At 39.7% G+C, this 26,808-nt stretch overlaps 2 protein-coding genes across 2 annotated transcripts in view; one reads left to right on the top strand and one right to left on the bottom strand.

Moving 5' to 3' along the window:
- Positions 1-11,595, top strand: part of HLTF (helicase like transcription factor) — a 49,629-nt gene extending 38,034 nt beyond the window's left edge. The window contains exons 21-25 of the mRNA XM_075004079.1: positions 843-968; positions 2,197-2,309; positions 2,941-3,121; positions 4,751-4,831; positions 7,484-11,595. Coding sequence (XP_074860180.1) covers positions 843-968; positions 2,197-2,309; positions 2,941-3,121; positions 4,751-4,831; positions 7,484-7,636 — 654 coding nt within the window. The 3' untranslated portion in view covers positions 7,637-11,595. The remainder of the gene's footprint in view (positions 1-842; positions 969-2,196; positions 2,310-2,940; positions 3,122-4,750; positions 4,832-7,483) is intronic.
- A 3,701-nt stretch (positions 11,596-15,296) lies between these two features.
- GYG1 (glycogenin 1) overlaps positions 15,297-26,808 on the bottom strand; it is a 35,282-nt gene continuing 23,770 nt past the window's right edge. The window contains exons 6-7 of the mRNA XM_075004727.1: positions 20,741-20,960; positions 15,297-18,430 (exon numbers count right to left, since the gene is read on the bottom strand). Of these exons, the coding sequence (XP_074860828.1) occupies positions 18,248-18,430; positions 20,741-20,960 (403 nt within the window). The 3' untranslated portion in view covers positions 15,297-18,247. The remainder of the gene's footprint in view (positions 18,431-20,740; positions 20,961-26,808) is intronic.

The raw sequence follows: 26,808 nt of genomic DNA, 5'->3' as shown, positions 1-26,808 counted from the left end.
TTAGTTGTTTTTTAAATAAAACTTTTCCTTCCCTTCTGTAGAGATGGTAGACTGGAACTCTTGCCCTTCCTCCATTCTCACCACACAATCCATCCAGACATTTGTTGAATATAGCCCCATGGAAATATTAATTGGGAAACTCTTGGCCCTGCTTTAAACAGGTCTCCATTTCGTTGAGAGTAGGCATAAAATTACATCTGCAGTTGTTTGCACCTATGACAGTGACACCAGTGTCCATATATCTATCCCTAAATATAATGTAAGGGTAGGGATGTGCTTAACTTCAAAAATAAAACGTAAAATTAACTGCAAAGAAGTCTTTTTCCCTTACTGTTCTGGATGTAAAAACTCAGATTTTAAAAAGTGGTTTATTTTTTGGCTTCTGATATCTGAATAAAAAGAGGTTTTCTTTTTCCTACCTTTTCTAGAGGACTGAATGCGATAGCATATTTAGCTCAAAGTTTAAAAATAAACAAATGTTTGAGCTGTTCTAAACAAATATTTCGGTTCAATGGGAAAATTTTAAAGAAATATGAATGAAATAGTATTAAAAGGGAATTGTCAGTATAGTCTTAATGGTGAAACACACATAATCATCTTGCCTATGCATCATTTGTTGGGCTTGGTATGGAGGTGTTCTGTCATATTGAAAAATGAACTGTGTGTGAATTAGTGTAGATGATGCAGTCTTCAGTTCCACTGCATGTATCTCATGTTGACAATCTTACAACTCTTTGGATGAGTGAGTGATAAAATAGATTTTCAGGGGGAAGATGCTCTTAATTGAATGGAAAATGGAGAAAGTACTTTTGCTAATGATCATTTTGCTTTTTATTTTATAGCCAAATGCCAAATGTCCTCTTTGTCGGAATGAGCTTCGAGTGGAACATTTGGTAGAATGTCCTCTGGAGGAGTCAGATCCTAATATTGCAAAGAAGGGTGACTGGGAATGGATCTCAAGTTCAAAAGTAACTTACTACTGTCTTGTGTGTTGAAATCTAGCATGTTACTTGGAAGTATTCTTCCATGCTTAAAAATTGAATTTTTGGTATATACATCTAGTTTAATATAGTACTACTAAAAACAGAAAATCCTACCATGAGCTGTGGTTGCAACAATGAAACAAAGTACTGGAAATTGCAGTTTAGTAGTGGTGTTGACATATAAGTCCCTTCATGAAGGGCTCTTTTGGGTGTTGAAGTATGCTAATTAAATTATTTCAGCAGAAGAGCTGAAATCCTATTTTTTTTTCTTTTTTGAAGACATGTTCTTAAAAAAGAAAGTAAATCATCTTTAATTTCTCAGAAATATGTGAATAAATTTCTTTAGAAAATTCTTCAAATTCCTGAATGACAAATAAATGAGCTTCACACCTTTTATATTTCACAAATGTTTTATTAAGAAACATTATTTTACTAGTTTGCTGAGCTTATTGTGTTTTGTTTTGAAAGTTTTTATTTTGTTTAGCCTCAGTCTTGTCATGCATAAGGTCTTGCTGCCAAATTTGAAATTTCCCTGCTTTCACTGGGTTTCTTGTCTGTTCTGTTTTTTAATTGCAGAATTAACTGTTTCTCAACAAACTTAATTAAAATTTGAAAGATTACTTCCCATTCAAAATCTATATAGAGAGAGACCTTAAAAATATCTCCACTTTGGCAGTCAGTTATAAAAGCTGCAGAGACTATATACTTGGCATTTGGGCACAAAGCGAAGGTTGTCAGTGTTTGTTTCTCAGTTCCAAAAGGAATGTTTGATCTCCCTTTTCCTTGCCTCAGGTACTATAGGGTTCCTCCTGAAGGTCGTTGTGATCTCACTGGCTTGGGTTCAACCCTCAACATCCTTCCCCTTTGCATGCTTCCTGGCTTGAGGAAGGTTGTTAACACTTGTCAGTAGGAAAAAAGTGCATTGGCTACACAAACTAGATTGATATTAACACTTTCAGGAAGTGTTTTTTTTTTTTTTAAAGCCTCCCAGCAGCCACCTCAGAACCATAAGAAATAGACAATCCCTTATTTTCTTTTCAGGAGTTATTCTAGAAAGCAAATTTTCTTTAGGATTACCCTGTTTTTTAAAGGCTAATATGATAAACCGATTTATCAGTCATTCGCATGGTTCCTAAGCATAAAGCTTTGGAAGTATTTATAGGATTAGGATCATACTTCTACTGCTTATACGTCTTAATTTTTGGCATTTCAGATCAGTGCTCTAATGCATGCTTTGATAGACTTGAGGAACCAGAATCCAGCTGTAAAGTGTCTGATTGTTTCTCAGTTCACTGCTTTCCTGTCTCTAATAGAAACTCCACTGAAGTAAGTTGAAATAATTATAATTTTGTACTTTTTTTAGTGACTGAAGTGTCTGTGCAATGTCCAATTAATTTGAAATGGACAACATATGCTTTTCTTTTCGAATGTTAGAGAATCATTACTTTTTGTCCTAGTGGTATAGATCCATATACAGGAAACCCTCATTTAACTGACTAATGGAGGAAAGGATGTCTGTTAATGCCGAAAGTCTGTTAAATTTGAATGGTTTACTGTACTGTACAGTATTCGCCACAGAGCCCCCAGTCTCCCCCTACTCCCCCAGTAATTGCTGGTGACTCACCAGAGCCACCAGGGTTGGAGGAAGTGTCACATGCAGGCATGTGGCACTCGCATACACAACCCACCACTGCTCGGAGGAGTGTGTGGTGGCTCCAGTGGCAGCTCCGGGGTGTCTGCTGAGTTGCTGGCATTTATTTATTTACAGTGGGGGTGGTCCATTACTTTTGATGCCAATTAAATTGGGGTCTGTTAAATCGAGGGTCTACTGTATCTCAATTTCTGTTTTGACTAAGAAGCGTAACCTTTTAAACATTCACAGCGAAGGTCAGGATTTTAAATAGATGCATTTCCTGTTGTCTTAAATGTTGATAAATACTGTTTTTTCTTTCTGCAGAGAATCAGGGTTTGTGTTTACTCGTCTGGATGGGACCATGACACGCAAGAAGAGAGTGCAGGCAATTCGGAGCTTCCAAGACAGCCAAGCAGAGTCCCCAACCATAATGCTGCTATCCCTGAAGGCTGGTGGAGTTGGTTTAAATCTGACCGCTGCTTCACAAGTGTTTTTAATGGATCCTGTAAGTAATAGACTCAACCAATGGTATGTTGGCTGCGGTGTATGCAAAGCTAGATGTATTTCCCACAGGATTTTAGGAAGAACTGGGTGTATGCCTATGCTATAATTAAAAGCCCAACACTAGCCCATGCTAGTTGACTTGGCTTTCAGGGCTTGAGTAAAAGGTCTCTTTAATTTGTGGTATAGATATTCTGACTTGAGCTGAAGCCTGAGCTGTAGGGCTCTGTGGGGTGGGAGGGGCCCAAAACTTGGGCTGCAACCTGAGCCCAAATGTTTGTACTGCATTTAAAAAGCCCCTCAGTCAGTCAGCTGGCATAGCGTAGACATACCGTAAGAAGCAATGAGATCAATAATACATGGAGGAGACGCAGGTAAGATAGAAGAAAAAAATGTCTTCCATGTAGTACTGTTTGTATTCTTTTCAAAAAAAAGTTGGAAAAGTCAGAACTACTTTATGCAGTAGTAGTAGAACTGACTACTAAAAGTCAGAGTTGGTGGAACATCATGTAAGCCACAGACATAAAGAACTACCACTATTTCTGTTGATTTTCATATTTTTTAAATCTTTCTCCCCCCCCCTTCTGTTCTTTGTGTCCTGCTTCCTGTCTTTTGGCTGTTGTGGAGGAATCAGAGTGGGATAGCACTGAGTTTGAATGTAGAAGTCCTATCCCTTTTCTGCCAGGTTGCAAAGTGCAGCTGAATGGGGTTGTGCATGTGTCATATTCAGTCAGATATTTTAGCATTTGTTTAGCAGATATTCATAGTCAAATATTTAGCATCTGTTCTCAAGCATTTGATTTTTAAATTTTCAGGGACCCTCGGCTTCCTCCCCCTCCCTACGTCACTCACTGTCCCCCATCCTTACGCACTTTCACAGAGAGGATTGGCTGCTTTAGCACTTCAACAAACTCTAGCTCCAAATCCTTAGCTAGGGATTTATATAAGTTTGGCAGTGTGATGTTCTCTAAAATATCTTAAGTAAATATGTATTGCTTGAGTAGTTCACCTCCAGCCCTGAAATCTGTTACGGTTGGCGTGTTTGATGGGATTAGATGCCAGGTCACAGAGCAGCATCTTCTTTAATGGTGAGATCTCCTTGTTATTTTGAGTTGGTAATGTTGGCAAGAAATTGAGATGGAGTGTTTGATCCACCCACTTCTTCAGTGCATGCAATTTAATTTTGTTGTCAGATGTCTTTATAATGAGCAAACCCTCTAAATGGAATATTTGTTCTGAACAAGACAAAAGAGAGAACTGGTTGCATAAATGAACAGAGCAAACTTTTCATCTACGGAGTCTTGCTTGAATTTCCTGGTCCTGATTACAAACTCATCAGTGGTTTTACTGAAAATGTAAATGATTTTTTTTAAACTTTACATTTTTTTTAATCAGCTCCATTTCCTTATACAAAATCCTGTGGTCTTGTCACGTAACCTGAGAATAATAGTGGTTAAAAAACCAATCCTAATCACATGACAGTTTTTATCACAAGCCTTCATAGGTAGGCTAGCATGTTTTAATGAATTTATTTTTTAAATTTATCTTAGTGTCTTAATGTACAAGAAGTGTAGTTTTGGAAAACTGATTGTTCAGGATGAGGTTTAGACTGATGATTTTGTATTATTGATAGGCTTGGAATCCTGCTGCAGAAGATCAGTGTTTTGACAGATGTCACAGACTTGGCCAGAAGAAAGAGGTTGTTATTACTAAGGTGAGCTGTCTGAACTGTGATTTAGATATGGGAGTGATTTTCTTTTAAACAACTCTAATTTATAGGAATTGGACAGAGAATGTAGCAATAATATAACATAACTATCCCTGAGATGCCATTTTGAAATGTTAGCTTGGGCTTTGTTTTCCTCACATACAAAAGTGTGACATCTTGTGAAAGTTGCAGAAATAATAGGGTATGATCCCTCCCTCTCCTGTTGCTTTGGTTTACAATGCTTAATTTACTTCTTAATGAAGCCAGTGAACATACATCCCGTTTCCTCTCTGGTAGAAACCTTTTTTCTCTTTGGTGACGGTCTTTATTTTCAATACAGATACACAATTTTAAAAATATTATCCATACATACACAATGCATTGTGATGCATTGATTGTGATCATTAGTAAGATATAAGTTTTTTATCGGAGATCTTGCGTGATGGGATGTATGAATAAATACCACCGAAGCAGTGTGTTTGGTTGTAGTGAATTAGCTGAGTTTCTTAAGAATTGCTGTTACAAGACAGCAGGTATTTGTCAGCTGGTACCAATGGGCCTCTGTGTCATAGCTTTCTCCTGACATTGATAGGATTATCTGCTGGTTTCTTCACAGATCTTGGTGTAAAGTCCCCTGCTTGGACAGGGTATCAGCAGTTAATGCTTGTTAATTTGAACTTCATGCATTCATTTACCTAGCAAAATGCCCCTATAATCAAACTAAAATACAATAATAGGTTAGTTTCTCATGTTAATTTCCTCTTGGGGAGAGATGAGATATGTCTCCTTCTCTCTTTACTCTCACGTTTATCTCCCTAAAAGGCCCCTTTCCGTCTCCTTACGTCTTCACTTGCTGCTGTGGTTATGACCTGTCTGGACTTTTCCCACCCTTACTGTGAGGTATAGATGTGTCAGCATTTTTACTGTCCAGAGTCTCCCTTTTTCCAGGGGAGCTCTGAGGCATATCACAGCCATACCTAGTTTCCCTTCTCCCAGCACTATTCTGGTCCACAGCACCTCATCACACCCAGTAATCTTCCCTATTCCCAGTTAGTGGATTTCTGTTCCATGACATTATCAGTCTCACTGCTCCTGACAGATTCTGGGCTACAGCACCTTTTAGCTGTGCCACAGACACACTCAGCACTAGCTCAATTTCCCCGGGGGAGGATAGGTGGCAAGCTTGCCTCCTTGACCACAGAATCCAGTCATGGTGGGCTTGTAGTTGAAAACTCAGAATTTGACCTCTATTGCAGAAAACACATCAAGAAAAATAATTTCCCAACATTCAGAATCCCAGAACAAACTTTAGTGTTCATAGTCTCAGCGGGGTAGTCATGGTAGTTTGCAGCTTCGCAAAAACCAAGCAGTTCTGTGAAAATCTGAAGAAGTGGGTCTTGCCCATGAAAACTCATTACCTAACACATAAATAAATTTGTTAGTGTTTAAGGTGCTAAAGGACTGCTTATTTTTAGTATTTGTAGTGATTCAAGTGCAGGCAGAATGATAGTGTCCATCATTGCCTCATCTATGTGTATGTTGACCCTGACCAGTTTCATGCTTATGTTTTGCTCCTTGCTCCCATGGGCATAACTTGACCCTCTACTCCTGTTTGAGCTGCCTTTGTTTTGTCCAGGTCAGCAAGCTTCTGTTCTAGCTCTGACTATGGCTTCCTGTTCCATCCATATCTCCTCCAGCATCTATAGCTGTAGACCCACTTCTGGTTTATTTATGGGCCTTATCACTGGATGCCCAGTAGGAAAAAGGGACTCCCATCTGGTGGTTTGGAGCAGGTGACTCATTGTGCCCCATGACATCCTGGAGTGCATCCTGGCCACCAGCTCCAATTTCTCCTGATCAGCAGCAGATAAATTTCACTGCACATGTAGGCCCAGAAGCTGCCCTCCACGAGGTGCTTGCTTGTAATGTGTGCTTTCCGTTTAAAGAGTGCAAGTGTAACCCCTTGGAACAGTATTGTAAAAGTATTCTTGTATCACTGCACTGCCACCATTCTGTCACAGATCATTGCAAGCATCCCTTCCTTGCTATCCAGTAGACCTGCTGAGAGAGGAATCTGAACTTCTGTCCTCTCGATTCCCAGGATGTTTCAAGCTCCTGAAGCCTGAATGGGGGCCAGCCAGTACACCTGTCTGGAGGATCCCAGGCTTATTGGCCTTTTTAGGGAGGGACCCAAGTGGTCTTCCTTACATCACTACTGTTCTGCACCAGTCAGTTGTCTCCCTTTTCTCCCCCTCCAGCAACCTGGAGGATCCCATTTAGGAAATTGGAATCATTGCTCTTCTGATATCAGCTTGCAAGGAGGAAGAATTTTTTATTCTAATAGTCAAAATGGAAGCAAAAGAGAAATTATTTCTCTCCCCAAGGTCCAAAATGTATCTGTGTACTCTGTCACTCTCTGCTTTGGCAAAGTAAGTAAATGATAGAGCCACACTTCAGTCAGTGTTACGATCTGGGGACATTTTTAGACACAAGGGCCTGTATTTCTAAATCCATACATAGGTACCTATGTGGCCTGACTTCAAAAGTGCTGAGTACAGAGGAATTCCAAATTCATTACTTAAGTCTGTAAATTTAGACACCTGCTCTTGAAAATGTCAGCCTTTTACTTTGTGTGTTTGTTTTTTTAATGTATGTTAGTTCATTGTGAAGAACTCAGTGGAAGACAATATGCTAAAAATCCAGAACAAGAAGAGGGAACTTGCAGCAGGAGCCTTTGCAGCTAAAAAGCCTACTGCTAGTGAAGTAAAACAAACCAAGATCAATGAAATTAAGACTCTGATTGATTTATAATTATGGAAGAGGATAGGTCAATCATTCTTTCTGAATAAGGGATATTTTGCTGTAGTTGATGTGGCATTCATTTTTATGTACACACACTTCATGTGTGTTTATAATTATGCTCTTAAAGTACTTTGGCAGATAGAATGGAGAATGTCAGATCATCTGACGAGGATAAAAATTGGTTTCAGTATTTAAATGTTAATTAAAAAAATTCTTTAAATAGTTTTGTACTCATGTATAAAATATCGTATTTCAAACATTACAGAATTTCTGTATGCAAGTAGTTCGAGAACTGGACCAAAAAATTCAAAGCAGAATGATGTAACTTATTTTACTGTTCAGTCTTGTTAGTTTGTGACCTATTTGTAGAATGAAAATGAAAATTATGTATTTTTTGGCTCTGAAAATATGATCAGCTGCCCCCCTCCCCAGAAGTATTAAAAGTTAAAATAAAAGCAGACTAGAATATAAAACTTTAACTAGTCAGATCTTGTTCATTGTGTTTTAGGACAGATGGTTAATAGTAACTGCAAAAGTAAAGAAGTGGTGATATTTTAAAGATTGATTTTAATTATTGTTAATCTGTATAGGTAGTTCTAAAATATTTTGTAAGTAAAATGTACAGGATGACATTTTTGTGTATCAGGGAATGAGTGCTACTCAGGAGTTTCCAGGATTTTATGAAAGTGAACTATTTTGACTATACATGCAATATACTTTCAGTGTTTTCCTTCTGTTAAACAGAATTCCATTTAAGCATATGAGAATTGTTTTTCGGTATTGAAAAAAGCATTTTGCTATGTGGGAAAGAACATGTGAATTCTAATTTGGTATTAATGCTAGTATTTGTAACCCATATATATGTTTGGATTTTGGAATATGCCGCTACATATACATAGTTGTGCTGTATGCAATATACAGAGCATATTGTGTTGTTTTTTTAATCCCATTTGGACATTGGAAAATAACTAACATTTCTTTTTTAAGTAGTGGAAAGCTTTATAGTAAGTTTTTCCATCAGTGAATATTTTTTTGTATGTCCAAGTTGGAAGGTGTCATATGGAACACTGATCTGTCTAGAACTTGATTTACAGGGAGAGGAGCAATTTAATAAAAAATTATTCAAATGCTGAGAATCTGTAGTTCTGTTTTTTCAAACAGAGGAGGTAGCATCTAAGAGCTGGGGTACTATCCCTCTCACCTGCCTCCTCCTGTTGGCTCTGTTCCTTAGACTTGTATTTCCTTACTGCTCCATGCTGCCCTCCAATGTGATAAGACACCTGGGCTCAGAATCAAAAGCAAAGAATTACGTATTTGAGGAAATTCAAGATGGGTTTTTAGTAACAGGGAAGGGGAGTCAACATTTGCTTTTGACATATTCTACTTTCCATTTGCCATCAGCTGCTCAGCATTCTAGGTATTAATGTAAAATTGTAACTGAACAGGAACTGCACATCCAATAATACTGGCTTTGGGAGAATAAAGTCTTAAAATTCAGTGTAAGCGGTAGAAGCCCTTACTCTGTTCAGATATAAAAATATCAGACCCAAATCCATTATATTTGGACTTTTCTTCTGGTTTAATGGTCCTAGTGGGAATGGTTATTTAACAAGACTGGATAATTCCGTGATGTCAGCAATATTTTATTTAGTCTGTTTAGCTCAAAGGCACTCATTCAAAATCATGGCCCTGTGGTGGTAAGTGCTGCATAAGCTGGTTGGAAAATAAGAATCCTGCACCAGCAGGTTACAAATGTAATTAAAACAAGACACAAGCGTGTGAGAGAAACAAGACAGACTGGGGAGGGAGGATGGAGGTATCTGGCCAATCACATTTACCTTGTTATTTGCATGAATATATGGTTTTGAATTGCTGTAATATTTTTAAATGGATGTTCAATCCCTGTGGGCCTTTTACCTAGCTGCTGTACGATGGATTCATGAAGGTCTTACAGTACAAATGAGGCATAGCGAGAAGATGGTAGGACTGTCATAGACTAGGTTGGGGTGGACATTTTATTCATAAAGGACAGAGGGGAAGAGCTGGGTGAGGGCATGACATAAGATACAAGTGTGTTGAAGTTGGAAAGTCCTTGGAGATGAGGGTAAGATGCTTGAACCCTGACGTAGAGGTCGTTGTTGTTGAGTGATATAGTGTGATATGGTGACAGCTGGCAAGAAACATTTGTTTAATCGCTCTGTTTTGAATTGACTTGTATAGTTTAATGTGGGTTGTTAGGGGAAAAAGGTGGTTGAGGAGACGAAAGCTTGAATGAGAATTTTAGCTATGAAGTGAGAAAGAAAAGGCTGGATTTTAGAGAGAGAGAGAGTGTGTGTGTGTGTATATATATATATATAGAGAGAGAGAGAGAGTGTGTGTGTGTGTATATATATATATATATATAGAGAGAGAGAGAGTGTGTGTGTGTGTATATATATATGTATATATAGAGAGAGAGAGAGATGCTACAGAGGAAGTACTGACAAGATTTGGATGCTGCCTTGATGTGTGGGTTGAGACGGGGGAAGAGTCTAGCACTGCCAGTGATAAAGCCAAAAAACAACCACCACCCAGGGGTTCATAAGTGATGACTAAAGTCACAAGCATCTCCTTTGCCATTTGAATAGTTGTATGATCCCACACAGGCACAAGCAAGTCTCCCATATGCCTGCTGTATAAACTCAGTGCATTATGCTGCATGCTGGAGCAAATGCAGAGCAAGTGTGTACAAGCTGATTGCCCTTATGCAGTTATGCCTTTTGGCAAGTCAGGTTTTCCTTGATATATATGTGGAACAGGTTAGTGTGGTTAGAAATAGGAAATAATTTTTGCTGATGGATTAGAGATGGGTTTAGCATTGAATCTTCCCTGCCCAACTTTCCACCTCTAGCTTCCCTGACTTGCTCCAAAAATACCCCTTTTAGTAAGATGGAAGACTGAAGCCCATGCAGCACAGTCCTGGTTTAAGGCCTAAGGCCTAGCAGCAATGGACAAAATATGTCTCAAAGCAAAGCTAGTCTGTGAGCAAGAGGCAGGCCTCTGCTAACAAAACTTGGCACAGACAGGGCTAAAAGTACAAAACACTCCTTGGTAATTGGTTCAGGTGTAGAACAATAACTGGTATAAGTTAAAATCACAATGTCTCACCAGCTTACTAAAAAAGACCTTAACATACCTACTCCTTACAGATGCAGACCCAGGTTTAGGAAAGGGTCTAAAATAACATCATAATAAATAAAAATTATCTAACCAAACCACAAGGGTGAGGGGTGGTAGCTAATTAGTGTCAGAAGGTGGTGACCTAATATGTCAGCAATACTGTGAAGTTTGTATATAACATGATGCCTTTGGGGGTTGTCTTTGTGTAGCCTGGGGGTGGAGGGGAGCAGTAAAATTTCCACTGTTTGTGTTAGTCCATTGCAGCAGGTGCATATGTACAGGGTTATCAGTACAGTATACTGTACCAAACAACTGTTTGTACTTTGCTTGGCAATAAATCCCAGCTGGGCACCTTTGATCCTGGTCTGTGGTTTTTGGGAAGCCTGGGCTGCTGTTAGTGGGCCTGTTTCATTGAAGAAAGAAAAACCCACCCACCCCTTCTAGGTATCATCACTGAAAGAACTAAAGACCTGTGAGGACATCATGGCAGTAAATCTGCTGAATTACACTCCCTCACCAGGTTATACATCAACCATTGCTATTTTATCCTTTTTCCTCATTAATTTGTCCTGAGTTATGCTGATCCAACAATAAGGTAGAATTGTGACTGCCTTTTGGACATTAGATTATGAAATGACTAGTAGCCTTTGGGTATATTGACACAGTAACTAAAGACCCACAACTGGCCTGTGCTAAACAACTTGAGCTCCTGGGACTTGGCCTCTGAGGTTGTTTTAGTGGTGTAGTTGGGCTTCTAACAGCTTGTGTAGGTGGGAGGGGCCCTGTAAGCCTAAATATGCTGGGAACAACTAGCCATGGGTCTTTCTTTGCTATGTAGACACGTCTTTTGTTTGCAGTTGAGTTCCTCCTCCCTGGGGTGAAGCAGAAAAAATTGTGTCTGGCAAGGTATTAAGTGTATGTGCTCTTATTGCAGCTGCACAAGAGGGCTGTATGTATTTTGTAGTGTTTAGAAATATCAGTTTAGCCCTGGCCTTTGTCATCCTGAACTTGCTAATTCATCCTAAAATGCTGTGTTGTAGAGGTATGAATGGGGTGTCATGTTAAAGCAAACCTCCAAGTCACTGATTTGTCCTCTTACACAAAAGTCAAAACCAATAGTTTAATCTTAAAGCTGTAGATATTTAGCTAAATAAAAGCATCTGTAGTTATTCTAGGTACAATGCAGCTTAATCAGAAGCTGATCACAAGCTTGACGTCATATGTCTGTTTGTGATAAACCATTACAGACTTTGTTGCGTGATGGGGAATTTTGCACTATCGTTTTGAAAATCCAGTACCACACTGCTTACTTTCGAAGATGAGATGCTAGGCCTTTTCAGCCCCTTAATTTAATGCAGCATGGCATTACTGTAGAACTCAAAGTATTTAATTCTGAACTGAGCATACTGTGCTACGTGCTGCACAATGAAGGTAACTCTCAGCAGAAGTAAGTTAGGTATACAGATGGCTTCAAAAAAAGGCTACTTTTAAGTAATTTGCCTGTAATCTATCTGACCATTGGAGGATGTTTTAATGTGAAGCTTTGTGTTATTTCTATTCCAGTAGAATGCTTTCTCTTCATATTAGTTCATTTTGAATATGGCCCCCCCTAATCTTAACTTTTCAATCAGTCATGCTGCTTGTTTAGAGGGAAGTTCTGTGGAAGTTGGGGAGCATAGATCTGCTTTTCTATAGCCAACCTCCTTGTTGCAGCAGCTCCTGTATGTGAGTGTGAATTTGCTTCTCCATTCTGTTGAAGAGACAATGGTGATGGGCAACCTTTTGTAAACAGCTGGCAGTAGATTTCACCTGCATCTTGGGTTCACATGACTGCTGCCCCTGACAGGAGTGGGGAAACAGCTCCTGTCAGAGGCAGCAGTTGAGTCAGGCTGCTGACCCTGACAGGAGCAGGGAAGCCCGTCAGTTGTAGCAGCCTGACTCTTGGCTGCCATACCTGGCAGGAACAGTTTCCTGATCCCCAGGAGTGATGTTCTGGTCAATTTCCCAGCCCAGCTCCTGGCTCCCCACCACTCAAGGGTAACTCCCTGACCTACCTGAAAATTCAGTTTATGTAGGGCTATCAAAAACGCAACCTCCATGTAAGTCGTGGGGGGTGTCTACCTGTATTAATACATTGTTTGGGAGATGAGAGTGGTTAAAGTGCAGTGTGAATGCTTTCTTTTTTTGGCCTGTGTCTCTTTCAGTATGTCTATGTAAGGTACTTGTCTAAATTGTAGTTGGTGTGTAGCTTCCCATTTATTGCAGCTGTTAAAGGGGTCTGAGCAATGAGACTCGATGGGATTGATTGGGAAGGATGGGTTCTAAGTTGCTACTAACCCATTTTTTTCGGTGGAATGTAAATAGGCTTTAGACTTTGCTCTTAAAATGAGTTTTAAGATTACTAATTTTTCTATTCTAAGGGTCCCTGGATGCTAAAGAATGAGTAATTGTGCTTATCCTTCTGTTAGTCTTCTCTTTACCATGTTGCATCTATTGTTAGCATGTACAGTTCAAATATTGTGCTTTATAAAAGCAGCTGTAGTTGGAACCTTGCTGCTTGAATCACCAACAATATATGGAAGGCTGAGATTCTTGTGGCACTAATGTCAGACTAGTCATCTTTTAATCTTTGCATTTTCCTGTCAGGCATATGAAAACACACTACAGTGGTGTACATGTTGGTAATGCACAACACAGCGTGGATCAATAAGAACGATTGGTAAAAGTAGCATACTTTCTGCAAAGTGACAAGCTCATCAGTTAGGAAGGAGATAAGAGTATGTTTAAAAAGAAAAAACATGGTTGCATGAAAATATGCAAGAGAGCACAGATATGTGGTCTTTTCCCTTGCTGCTATGGTGAGCATCTGACTTCAGCATTAAAGTGTGACGGAATTGAATTTGACCATGTGATATTAAAACTTGGAAAATTCTATCTATAAATGATCAGTACATTTGCTGGCCAACTCAAAATACTGCAGCATTTAAGCTTTGTTCAGCTTTGTACTGTTTATTGCTTTGTGTTGAGAGCAGAATTAAGGCATCTGTACTCTACACCTATACTTAGTTGTTAACATTTTGAGACTTGCATTTTAAGGCTCTCTCTCAGTGCAGGAACTGATGTAGAGATAGGGGAGATACTACTCTGGTGAAACACAAAAGATCAGAGTAGTGAAAATATGTTCAGCTTTTTGCATGTTGGAAATAATACTAATAAACCAGCAGAGGCTGGTAAGGTAGCTGTTCACATGATGTGGTTGGTAAACTAAAGCCAGGTTAGTCTCTGACTAGTCAAGATAAAAATTTGTATTGTGTCAATTTTGAATGTTTCTGTTTAAATAATTTAAAATGTTTTATTTGGACGTTGGGTAGAATTTAAATGCCAAATAGCTATGGCTTGCTTTCAGGACTGGGTTACTAGATCTTTTATGTTTCACTGAGCTAAGGTAACTATGGCGTGAAATTGCATCTACAGCAGTGGTAGCAGATGCTTGCGAGTTCTGAGCTCAAACTAGGTCATACTTAGTTCAGTAGTCTTTATCTTTTATCCGCTATAAATGGAGGACAGTAAACAGACTGCTTCTGCTCTCCAGTTCTCTGGAACAATGATATATAGACTTTCTTCTTAATAAAACATTTACTTAAAATACTTGTAGCCCTACCTGTTTTTCATGGAAGATTCTCTACTGAAAGTAGAACGCCCATGTTAGCCTTTAGGTCAAAAGCTTCATTAGTCATCAAATTGTAAATAACGCACTTTACAGATCCCATCATTTAATTAGCATTTACATAGTATTAGTTCAGTAGTGCGATTCCATGTACAGTCTTAATTTTGATTGTAGGTCCTGCACCAAACGTACAGTAAATTCTTTCATATCCAGCAGCGCCGGGACTGTGAGGTTGCCAGAAATTCAAATATGCTGGATATCAGAGAGCTATACCTAACAATGCATAACGCTAAAGAAAAATAAGATTAGATGTAGAGAAACAAAAAAGTATGCAGAGTACTTTATGAACCCACAATAGTATTGTATACTTAACTTATACTGAATTTATTTTCACTAGACTGAACTTAGGGAAAACATAATTAAAATTTACTTATGGCTAACATGCTGGTTATTTGAGTTCTGGATAATAAAATATGAAATACAAAAGGTTTACTGTACTCAAGTTTTTTTTGTTTCATTTCAAACATTAGTTAGAACCGCTTAACAGAAGTTGGCTATTGTCTTTTCCAGTGGGTTTTTCCTATACAAAAATGATGCTGGAACTCAAGCCCCAAACTGCCCCCCCTCCCTGCAGCTCTAAACTTCTCCACCCAAGCACCCCTCAGCTCAACCCCTACAGCCCCACTTTCCTGGCTCAACTGTCTGCATGGCTCTGGCTCAATACCGCCCCCACCCCTGCACAACTGTGACACCCCAGCTCAACCCCTCCTCGCAGCTACATGACCCTGGCTCAACTCCCCCACCCCAGCCCTAACCCCTTGCCTCCCTCCCTTGGCACCAACCTACTGCCAGGCTTAATCCTCCCAAACTGCCCCCTCCCCCCCAATCCCAGGATTTACATTTCAAAAGGAGCTCCATGTGCTTCTGCTGCTTTGCTGGCTGCATGGCTCCCCCCACATACAGCCACAGGAGCAGCTGTCTGACCAGTGCGTTGAAAGAGCAGGTATTAGTTTAATGGTCCAGCTGGCCATTAAACCAATTAAATCAAGTCCTGCTCTTTCCTCTGCAGGCAGGGAGCTGAAGGGGGGCAGTGGCAGTGGTGCCTCTTAAAAATGCCACCAGAAAAAATGGTGGCAGAACACAGTTCTGCTGGAAAAAAGTCCTGGTCTTTTCTGTGGAAAATGGGTGAAGCCTCAGCTTTTAGTGAATGTGGTACATAGATCTACAGTAAAAGTAGCATGAACATATAGAAGAGCTCAGCTTTAAATGAGAGTGCACACCTTTGTTAAACTCTTTTGGAAAGAAAAATCTGGACATCTACCTGTTGTCTGGCCAAGGACTGCTAAGGTACATTTATAATCACGTTTATTTTAACTGGCTATTTCCTTATATTGAGAAAATGTCTACATACAAATGCATGCAGTTGATGCAGATGTTTGCCCCTTCCATTTCAGATGACACAGGAAAGCCTTCTTAACTGTAAAGAAGGCATAGATGCTTTTGACATTCCTATACCACAGAGGGCTTGCCCCAGACTCCCATTAAAAAATGGAGCACAGTACTATGACTTAAGAGCAAAGTACTGGATCCACTTAATGAAAGCTGTGTTAAGTCTTAGGGCATATTCTACAAGCTATGTGCCAGTATTGTGGTATTCAGGCAGTAAATAAAGGGATGCAGAGATACGGGCTCTTGGTATACTACCGATCTTGTCCCTACATAGTTCATCCTTTGCAGAATTATTTACTTTGTAGCACAGTATGGCAGTAATGCTATAACTGCTGACAAACTCCAGGCTTGTTAGTTCTAAGTAGGATGCTAAACTTAATAGAACTAACACCTGGCAGGTACCCTCTCAAACAGTAATTAGCTTGAACCCTTTGCTACATTTTGAGTAAGGTAACACCCAGTGTTCCTGGTAAGTGGAGCACTTGGGTGGCCCCCCCAGGAGAGATTTAGGTGCCACTCAGCTGATTAGCAGAGCACCCACAGGTGGCAGCATGTGTTTCTGTTGGTGATGCACAGCCACACATGCCTTGGTGTTCATAACAAAATTTGTTCTGCCCCAATGGAGAAAAATAGAACACTGGTAACTTGCTTTTTTAAACATGTGCAGAGTCTATATTGGAGCAGTGACTAGATACTAGGATAAGAGAATGAACTGGTGACTAAAAAGAGGCTGATAGGGACAAGCTGAAGAGTCAGTAAACAAAGGAGAGGTTAGAGTGATGGTTAAAGCCCCATGTTACCTCATTACACACTATGAAGGTGATATGCTTGGAGCTATATGAAGGTCTACTGGAGGGCCTTGGCACCTGACACACACAGCCTCACATTGCATTGCCTTGCTCTTCTGGTCAACAATAATGGAAGGAGGCAAGCCCTAGCACTAGGGAAATTTATCTTACTCCTTGCATGATTGTTTATATAGGCCTTCTTTCCTATTAGGGATACATTTATGTACCAGGGACCTGCATTGGAACTTGATACAGTGGACTCTTAAACCCTAGGGAGCTAGTTGTTCGCAAGTGATCCTTAAAGCACCCTTTAAGACCTTGTAGAGTTTTTTTTTTTTTTTTTTTTTTTTTTTTTTTTAAGGCAGGGAGATAAACTTGATTCCATGTGTAGTCTCCCAGCTGTTGTATGCTAGATTGTTGATCTGCCCCACTCCCCCTCCTCCAGCAGGAAGTGCACATGTATTCTTTATCATGCTGAAGAGCTTTTGGTTGACTTGAGGGATGAGATTCTCTGGACGTCAGGTCTCCTGAGCTGACTAGTCTGTTTAAAGAAGTACTCATTAAAAGATGTCTCTGCTCCTAGTCTGACCAGCAGAAGTGGGTTTTATATTGTCATCACTATCCCCTGCCAACAAGATGAGAGATTACATCAGTAGCTGGGAATGAGGGAGTTTGTCCCACTCAGCTGGTTGAGCCCCTTTTCAGAACACTCACACTGCCTCCAAAATGTCCATTAAGTTGTAGGCTCATAGAATAGCTTGTGAAGGTAAGGAATGTTACTAGCTGTACAGTTTAATTACTGTGGCGGTGTCACATTTCTAACACGACCTCGAGGCCTCTGCAGATTTACTAAATATTTTTACTTCAAATTACTCAAGACTGAATTAGGGAAGCCAGAAATGCATGATGCATTTATTGTGCAACGAATGCATTACTACAAGTAAAACTCACTTTTACTAGTCCCATAGTATACAGAACTAAGATTCTGTGGTGCATGTACTGTACATAAAAGCCTGCTCAAGATCTTCAGTGTGAGACTAATACAGTAAAGCCATGCATTTGCTGTTAGAAGTTGTATTAAGTTTGTATGATAAGTTTAGTACTAGCATTTACAATAAGGCAGCATTGCAACAACTTCTAAACAACCCACCCTCCCTGCCCTGCAACAGGGTCTCCTGTATAGAAAGCAAGCAAAGGGAGTGATGCCATTCATCTTTTAAAAGAGAGAAAGCCCAGTCTTACTGGTTTCAAGGAATAAGTGTCAAGCCAGTTTAGTGCCTCTGTTCCCAGTAAGTGTTTTGTGTGTTTTTTAAATAGGCATATGCAGCAGTCTTATTTAAAAGGGAAGACTTCAGGACTCTAGGTACAGCTGGCACAAGGATTTCTACTCTATACCTTTTGCTCAGTTCTCACCTGTAGTACTACAAATATCTTCAGCCTCATGAGTTTTATCAAACTACTAGCAAGCATAACTGACCATATTCAACACTTTTCCTAGCTGCGATAGTTCTGGAACCAGTTCTTGTAGCTCTGTGAACATGAGCAATAGAAATGCTTCTACTGGAGGTAGGTGTCAAGTTTTTTCTTAATATTGTCAAAGGAATCTGCTCCCATGTAGTCAGCCTGGCCTTGCTCCCACCTTTCCTTCCGTTCTTCTGAAGATATGGTTTGTGGGGGAGAAGGCGACGATGTTGGTGCTGTTGAAAGTGACATGTGGGATACGGCTTCTGTAATCTCTTCCTGGAAGGAGAGCACAGTAAGTTCTCTGTGTAAGACATATATGGCTATTTCTAAGCAAGCGATAGAGGGCAGGAGAACCAATGAGATGCTCTCATGCAAAGCAGCAGGCACCATTTAAAAAAAAAAAAAAACAACATATACAGGAATTATACAACTTTCCTAGCCAAAAAAACCAAAACAAAAAATCTGAGAAGTCAATGGAGGGCACACAGGAAAGTACTGGTTAGTATTGGTTTAAGTTCTTCGTACCTCTCTACAGAAGCCACAAGAGACAGCCAGAGAATAGACCAAGCCCGATAGCTGCAAATAGTTCATTAGAAAGGTGTAAGATGGGTGAGAGAAAATACAGCTTAATAGATCAGTAACTTTGGGCTTAGTTTTAAGTTCTCAGCCTTTCTAATTTATTTTGTTATATTAACTTTAGTATAAAGTTACTGCAAAGCTGCATTCCATACATGCTATTACACTTCATATGTAAAAAGTAAAAGATAGAAAATTGCCTTAACCTACACTTTCCTCTTATTTTATGGAGAGGAAGCTTCCTAAACTAGTTTTTCTAGATTCTTGTAGATTAGTCAGATTCAAGCATTAGACATGTAGGATTCTATTTATTTTCTCATCTCCTTCCTATTAGCAGTGCTTGGGTGTACCAAGTTCACTTAGTCATGCTTGTCTGCAGCTGCACTCAGAGATGCATGAATATTAGTGCAGTTAGGTTATTTCTACACAGTAGCTTCTGACCTAAAGGGATGAGCACACCCTTTACCATATCACTGTTGTGGTGCCCCTCACTGCACACTGTCATTAAGGGAGGAATCTTAAACACTGTGTGAGATTGCTTATTCTCGCTCACAGTTACGGCCTCTGCTAACCAGTGAACTTTGAATACTGTTTGGAATTTAGTTTTGTTGTAAGGGGGGGGGGGGGACATCTAATATTGGAGGTCCCTGACTTATGCTAATTTTAGGCCTTTCGACATCAATATTTTACCCCCATTTTATGATCTTTGATGAAGGGCATGCGCTGGCCAGTAAAGGGTGGGTTACAAAGCACTGTAAATGCTCATATCCAGCATTCTATCATCCAGAACTCTCAAATAACTGGCTTTTTAAACCCTACGTATCTAATCTTGTTTTTCTTTAGTGTTATGCATTGCTAGGTATGCCTCTATCCACAACACACTAAACTCTCATATCTGGCAGCCCTGGGACCAGGATATTGTTGGATATTAAATCTTCTGGATAATACTAAAGAAAAGACAAGATTACATATTAAACAGTATATGCTGAGTGCTTTAGTATTGTATGCTGAAAACATATACTTATTTGTATTTACTATCACTAATGTACTTAAGGAAAACATAACTAAAATTGACTTATGGTTAAAATGCCAGCTACTTGAGCATTCTGGATGATAGAATGCCGGATATGAAAGTTTACTGTATTTGAATATCTGTCAGCCTCTCAGTCCCAGGGCTGCCCGATATGAAAGAGTTTACTGGAGCTTGGTATGCTCTTTTCCACTGAGTGGAATAATTACTGGAGTAACTCCTGTTTGTGATCTCCAGTAAAAATTTAGTATTGTTACAAGACTAATATCCTTTTTAACAAGGATAACTGAAGCAGGTTAGTATTTCTAGATCAGTAACAACTTCACTACTAGAAGTAAACTGAGAAAGTTCAGTCTCAGGTTCTCTCCAACTTGAGATGCGTGGACTTCGGAAGAGTTAGAAACATTTCGTTCAGTGAATCTGGGAACTCCTGTTAAAGAATTATTCAAATTTATTTTTGTTAGCTTTAAGCTGATTAACAGCCAGGCAACTCCTATTAGTAGGAATGTTAGTTGCTACAAATTACTTAAGGGCTTCAGGATCCTGACTCCTTGTTTGGGTGTCATCTGAGGACTGCCCCACAAAACGCTCAGCCTTCACTGCTTGAGCTAGATGATTAAAGCTGTTCATCTGCAGTTGGTAAGAGTCACGCCGCTGTATGTAATTTGAAGAGAGATTCACCCCAATTCGGTTTCTGCAGCTTTGTTGTTAGCCAATTCCTCAGTAATTCCTTGCAGTTCACAGTAGTTATTTAGAGCAGGAGATGGCTAAACACTTGTACTAGTGATCAGAGTAACCCTGCTATTTTCTTTGTTCGACTTTTCCCCATGGTCTTAAACAAGGAGTTGGAGAAATCTACACTTCCAAGTCAGTGGACTCTCCCAAAGCCTTCAGTAATTTGAAGCTTGGGATGGGGAAGGATAGAACATTACCATTTATACTGTTTTAATGCAGGTATCCAAGATAAGGGTAAGACATACCGCCTTTACACCTGTAGCAGTGTCTTTAACAATTCCATGTTGTTCTAGTAGTGGTAAGATGTTAGTGATGAAGGTTTCCCACCACATGTTGATGAATTCTGGGTGAATGATGGTGGAATCGCTTGTGTCACCTTTTATGCTTTTTGTCTTGGAGTCATATGTATAGTTCCATGGTTTCAGTCTTCCTAAGAAATGCACCACTTTAGCATTTGCACCAAACCTACGAGAAAAAGGAAGTAGATAGTAGATGTCCAGGAAAAAGTACATACCAGGCTAGCATTCCTGTGCTTAAAGAAAAAGCTAAGAAATTGCTACTGCTTACTGACACTGAAAGCATCACTATGCAACAGGAGAATGCAGATGGAATTCTCTCTCAAATAGCTTATTCAGATTGAAAATAGCCCAAATCACTAGTTTTTGGCTATTTCAGTACTTACGGCAGCCAGTCTCTTGGTAGTTGGGTGTCCACAAGAGCTCAGGATGGAACAGTCACAAGCAGCAGTTGCAATCAGAACAAGTTTTAAGAGTGAGAGTTTCCACTACAGATTCAGTGATCAAAATAGCTAGGCACCATTCACTTAGCTTAATCAGCCATCAGAGGCAAGATCACTGGTTTCTTAGGCTGCAGTCCTATAGAAGGGGAAGTTCTAGTTGGTCAGAATATCCAGCTTCAGGAAGCTTCTGCCACAGCAGCTCTGCTGAGGGTAGTTCAGGCCAGAGCTGTACTGTTGGTAGGGCAAACTGGGGCAACTACCCCTGGCCCCATGTTTTGAGGCACTGGAAAGGTATCTGTGCCATACTTTGATAAAAATCAGGACAGTCTCAGTAGTTGGTCCTTTGTCCTGCATCCTAAACCATATACAATCAGGATGTTTTGTCCCAATATTTAGGTGAGAAGATTGGCAGAGAGGCGAGGTGGGCAGCCAAACAGGAGAATGTGAAGGCATGTGGTACGCAGGGGGCTAGGGAAGCCAGTGCAGGGGGCAGTGGACAGATAGCCTGGAGGAGAGCAGGTGAGTGAGAGGTGGGTGGATATGTGCCCCCATGATGGCAAGACGACTAGATGGGAGTCAAGTACAGGAAGACGATGAGGAGGGTGGCGGATGTCTTCTGGGCCCAGAGCCGCTCAAGGGATGGGTCTGGGGTCAGTCAGTCACCTTCTACAGTTGTGGTCAATGGATTTCCTACCCCACCCTGACAAATTATGTTCTTTAAATACATAGCCATTCAGAACCCTTAGGTGTCTTGGTTCTCTAGGCAGATGAGTGATTTCATTTAAAAAAAAAAAAAAAAAAAAAAAAAGGTAAAGTTCTACATCAGTAGACATGTAGCTATAGTATGGACATACTTTTTGAAGTCCTGCTAGTAGTAATCTAGTAGGCCCAGAAAGCCCAGCCCAGCAAACTCCTCGTGATACATGGCTAGACAGTTTGTCTTCACCAAAGCATGAGTTATTTTTAGCCCTTCTGGTTTCAGAAGCAGCTTTCCTTCAGGAACCTCATCTAAGCACTCTCCACTCTTCAGGCAGAGATTTTCAAAGTCTAGAACTATTCCATTTTCACTTTAGTGAAAAATTGAAAAAAGTTGGTGTTTTTGATCTTCAAATTCCCCATTTCACTTCAGATCATTCAACAAGCTCATGTTACTGTCCCCCAGGGGCCAAATTCCCTGGTGCTCTGCTGCAGCTGGGAAATACTCTGGCTTCCCTCAGCTCTTGAGGGAAACAGAGCTACATCAATAAGAGCCGCAGCATGTTAGAAGTTTAGCATTTTCGAGGAAGTTAAAACTAAGTTTTATTAAAAGGTATGTTTTTAAAATGTGTGCCAGCATAAGCCTGACAGTGATCTAAGGCTGTGTGATTGTATACAGCTTAAAGGAATCTTGCTGCTAGAGTTTAGGTCAAACTGTCAACTTGAAGTAACATACAAGAGATTGCTTTGAAGAACTTTGGTTTCCAGCTTCAAGTGCACTTCTTTAGAGAGTAAGGGAGTGGAATTGATGGCTAAGTTTAGTTTTAAGCTAGTCCAGACCACTTTAATGTAATTAAGACAATTCCATTTTATCCTCTTGAAGGCAGCCTTCCCTCAATTGGATCGGTTTCAGGGCAAGTCAACACTACATCAGCTCTAAATGGAATAGAAACAAAATGTGCTCTGCATGCTTCCCCCCCGCCTTTAAAGAAAAAGCTAAAGGAACAGACTTGCAATCTAGTAAGTCTGTTTTTGTGAACAGTGATATTTGTATATTAATACCATTCCACCCCCCCCCCCCCCACACACCCAATCAAATCATCACTGTACAGAAGGCAATGGTTCCATTTGAGAGATGCTGAGTTTATAGAAGGATCCTTCCAGTTTTGGGAATAAAATTAAACACTTCACTGTGGAATGCCAGTTCTCTAAGTTTCACTAGCACATTCCATATATTCCTGAATTTCTCTACTGCCACTCATGCTGGAGTTAAGATGAAATTGCCTTGTAAACCTGTGGTTTCGAGTTCAATCCTCATGGAGGCCATTTAGTGGTCTGGGGCAAATAGGGTTTATTTATTTATTTATTAAAAAAAACCACACACACCACCCCAAGCCCTTATGTTCAAGTGGATTGCTACCAGTAACTATTCTCCTGCTCTCAGAGAAGGAAAAGAGAAAATACTACAGTGCCTCCATCCACTGCTTTTGAAGCTTGACAGCATGCAAAACTTTGCATGTAGGTGTAAAGCTTAACATCTTAACACAGATACTCTGAAGGATTAGATGCGTCGGCGTAAGTTTAAACAATTCCAACTACTGAATTGTCTCAGATCTCAGCATCTACATCAAAAAGATGTTCATTGAGAATGCCTACCCTGATAGTTCATCTGTTACTTGCAAAATCCAGATGCCTCAGGCTTTAAACAACTTTAGTTGACTGTACATCTCAGTTCAATTTGTAAGGAAGTTTTGCCTGGCCCAGGCACAGGCAGTTGCCCTCTCACAGCAAAGTCAATTATAGAAGTTCTTTTGTGAAATGACTAATTACAGCAAAATTGTAGCTAAGGAGTAGGGCATACATAACAATAGCTATTAGTTTACTGACTGCAGCTTATTCTAACTTCTCAGTAGTGAGCGTTCACTCTGGGTTCCATGTCTTTCTTCTTAAAATAAGCATTCTAATTTTAACCTGACAATATTTCAGATCACAAGACATGGTTTGAACTTAAGCCAGCAACAGTATTGCTTATGTTGCTGCATTAATCTCTAGCACAGCACTTTCCAAACTGGTGTTCTGTGAATAGGTGTTCACCGAAAAAAAAAAAAAAAGTTTGATGCTTGCACAATTTTTCTTCTAAGATATTTATTATGAAATTGTGTATCAAAACATTAAGGCATTTGAATCGTCTTTAGATTGTAGGTATATTAATATTTGTAAACACATTCATAACTATAGTTATTATATGACTCATGCCAGAAGTCTTTTTGGTTTGTTTCGGCATGAGTTGCATTCAGAGGATCCAACTCTCCTGCATCACACCTAATTTGATCACAAATCTGCTTAATAAAATGCAGGAACTCCCATGGGGGGGGGGAGGGAGAAAAAAAAAAAAAGACACCACACCCACTGCACCCAAATGTTTAGGTTTCCAATAGTTTTCTGTAAAAAACCCATTTATAAAAACTACAAAATTTAGAACTTTTTGTATCTAATTTGTTTTGCATTTTTTTCCATAAATTTTAAGCTGTATAGGGAGGTTTTTTTTTTGAAAAATATTGTCCTTTGTATTTTTATACAAGAGACCACCACTAACCATCCTTCTTTCATCTGTTATATTGATGTCTTTTTTGGATTTGCACTTAATTTTTAATCTTATTGAGCAGCTAACCATCCTAATCAGAAGGACATCAGTTATTCATTCAGATGGTTTTTCTCCTGTTTTTGATCTTTGCAAAGATACACCCCCCGCCCAAACTCTTAAATCAACTTTTGAGCATTACAACACAAAAAAGCAGTCCTGTAGCACTTTAGGTGATGAGCTTTCAAAGTTCATCACCTAATGAATAAATGTCAGTCTTTAAAGTGCTATAGGACTGCTTTTTTGTTTTGTGAAGATACACACTAACACTGTTGCCTCTCTAGCTTTTGAGCATTATGTACAGCAGTTTTTCAGTATTAGACACCCTCCCCACATGTATGCATTCCATCAATATACTCCAAGCCCAGAAGTGTTCCATGGCCAAATTAATTTGGTAAACACTACTCTAGCAACTTGATGTCATCTAGAGATCAGCTGGAGTTGCCATTATATAGGAAAAAACATTACCTGAAATGGCAGGGAATTGCAGGGGCATTGTGATCAGTAGGACAAAAAAAAGCAAGCTTTGTTACTTGCTGCCATAGGAGCTGGTTATTGTGGATTTAGGAAGATTGCTGCCTGGTAGAGTAAGCAACAGAAGACAAGACAGCTTGTCTGCTTGTTTAAGGGATAGAAAACACGACTGTCCCTGCCACATTTGTTTTAGTGAAATGTGTGCTACCAACTATGCTAGTATCATAATTAAATTAAGAGGGCTGTCACAAAGGAAAGAGAATGTGTTAGCTGGGAGTTGCCACTATATACAGCTGCATTGGCTTGGGCCTCACTCAACCTTTTGGTCACAGCAGTATATCCATCATTAAAAAAAGAGATGCTTGTGAAATGCCCCTCTGCTAGGTGAATTAATTAATTAAAAAAAAAAAAAAAGAATGAGTTACTGCCTCTGACAGAGGTAGTTTAGGCCACAGATATATAAAAAAAAAAAACAAAACAAAAAAAAAAAAAACACACTTACTTCCCTTTTGATTAGTTTTTTTAATTTAAGTTTAACAGTTACATGGTTCAAAGTGAAGGTTACACTAGCTGTCAGATACCCTTTATTTGGCCTAAACCAAGTACCTCCATACTGAAATTGAGTCAAAGAACTGATTTTAATATCTAGTCCCCTCCCGCCCCATCATCTAGCAAGTGCCAGCAATGTCCCTCTGCCATGTACAGTGGTCAAACGGAACACACTGTGCACTAAAGGATGAACAGACACGAATCAGACATCAGGAAAGGCAACCTACACGGTAAAATTTTAGCCTCCCTGGACATTCAATAATGGATGTCTAGAAGTAGCCACTCTTTGTCAAAAGAATTATCACCATTACAAAAGGAAAAGATCTGACAAGTAATTCATTTACAAAAGTGTATTGTCATCAACTCAAGCTTGAATAAAGATCTTAACATGTATTACAAGGGCAATTTCCTCACATTTGATATTGTCACTGCTATATCACGTGGGACAAATCCAGCTAAACATGTAATTTGCTTTTTTTGGCTGCTATCCACACACACCTTGGATTCTGTTATTTGCATTCCAACCCATCTGGTGAAGTGGGTTTTACCCACAACAGCTCATGACATAATAAATGTTAGCCTCTAAGGTGTCACATGCCTGCATGTTGTTTTAGCAAGAGATTGTTTAGCTTCGTAAGAGCTGTACTAGAGTTGGCCTATATAATGGGTGCAGTATGTTAGGAATCATTTTTCTACAAGAAAATCATAGAACACTAGGACTGGAAGGGACCTCAAGAGGCCATTGAGTCCAGCCCCCTGTCCCAATGGCAGGACCCAGTACTATCTAACCTGTTCTTAAGTATCTCCAGCGATGGAGATTCCACAACCTCCCTTGGCAATTTATTCCACTGTTTGACCGCCCTGACAGTTAGGAACTTTTTCCGAATGTCCAACCTAAACCTTCCTTGCTGCAGTTTAAGCCTGTTGCCTCTTGTTCTATCCTCAGAGGTCAAGAACAAGTTCTTCCTTATGACTCCCTTTTAGATACCTGAAAACCGCTATCATGTCTCCCCTCAGTCTTCTCTTTTCCAAACTAAACAAGCCCAGTTCTTTCAACCTTTTTTCATAGGTCACATTCTCTAGACCTTTAATCATTCTTGTCACTCTTTTCTGGACCCTCTGTAGTTTCTCCACATCATTTTTGAACTGCAGTGCCCAGAACTGGACACAATACTCCAGCTGAGGCCTAACCAGTGCAGAGTAGAGCAGAAGAA

This window comes from Carettochelys insculpta, chromosome 10, assembly GCF_033958435.1.
Source record: "Carettochelys insculpta isolate YL-2023 chromosome 10, ASM3395843v1, whole genome shotgun sequence".
In the NCBI taxonomy this organism is placed as follows: Eukaryota; Metazoa; Chordata; order Testudines; family Carettochelyidae; genus Carettochelys; species Carettochelys insculpta.
Note: the sequence above shows the minus strand (reverse complement) of the source record. Positions and strands in the feature narration are given on the sequence as shown.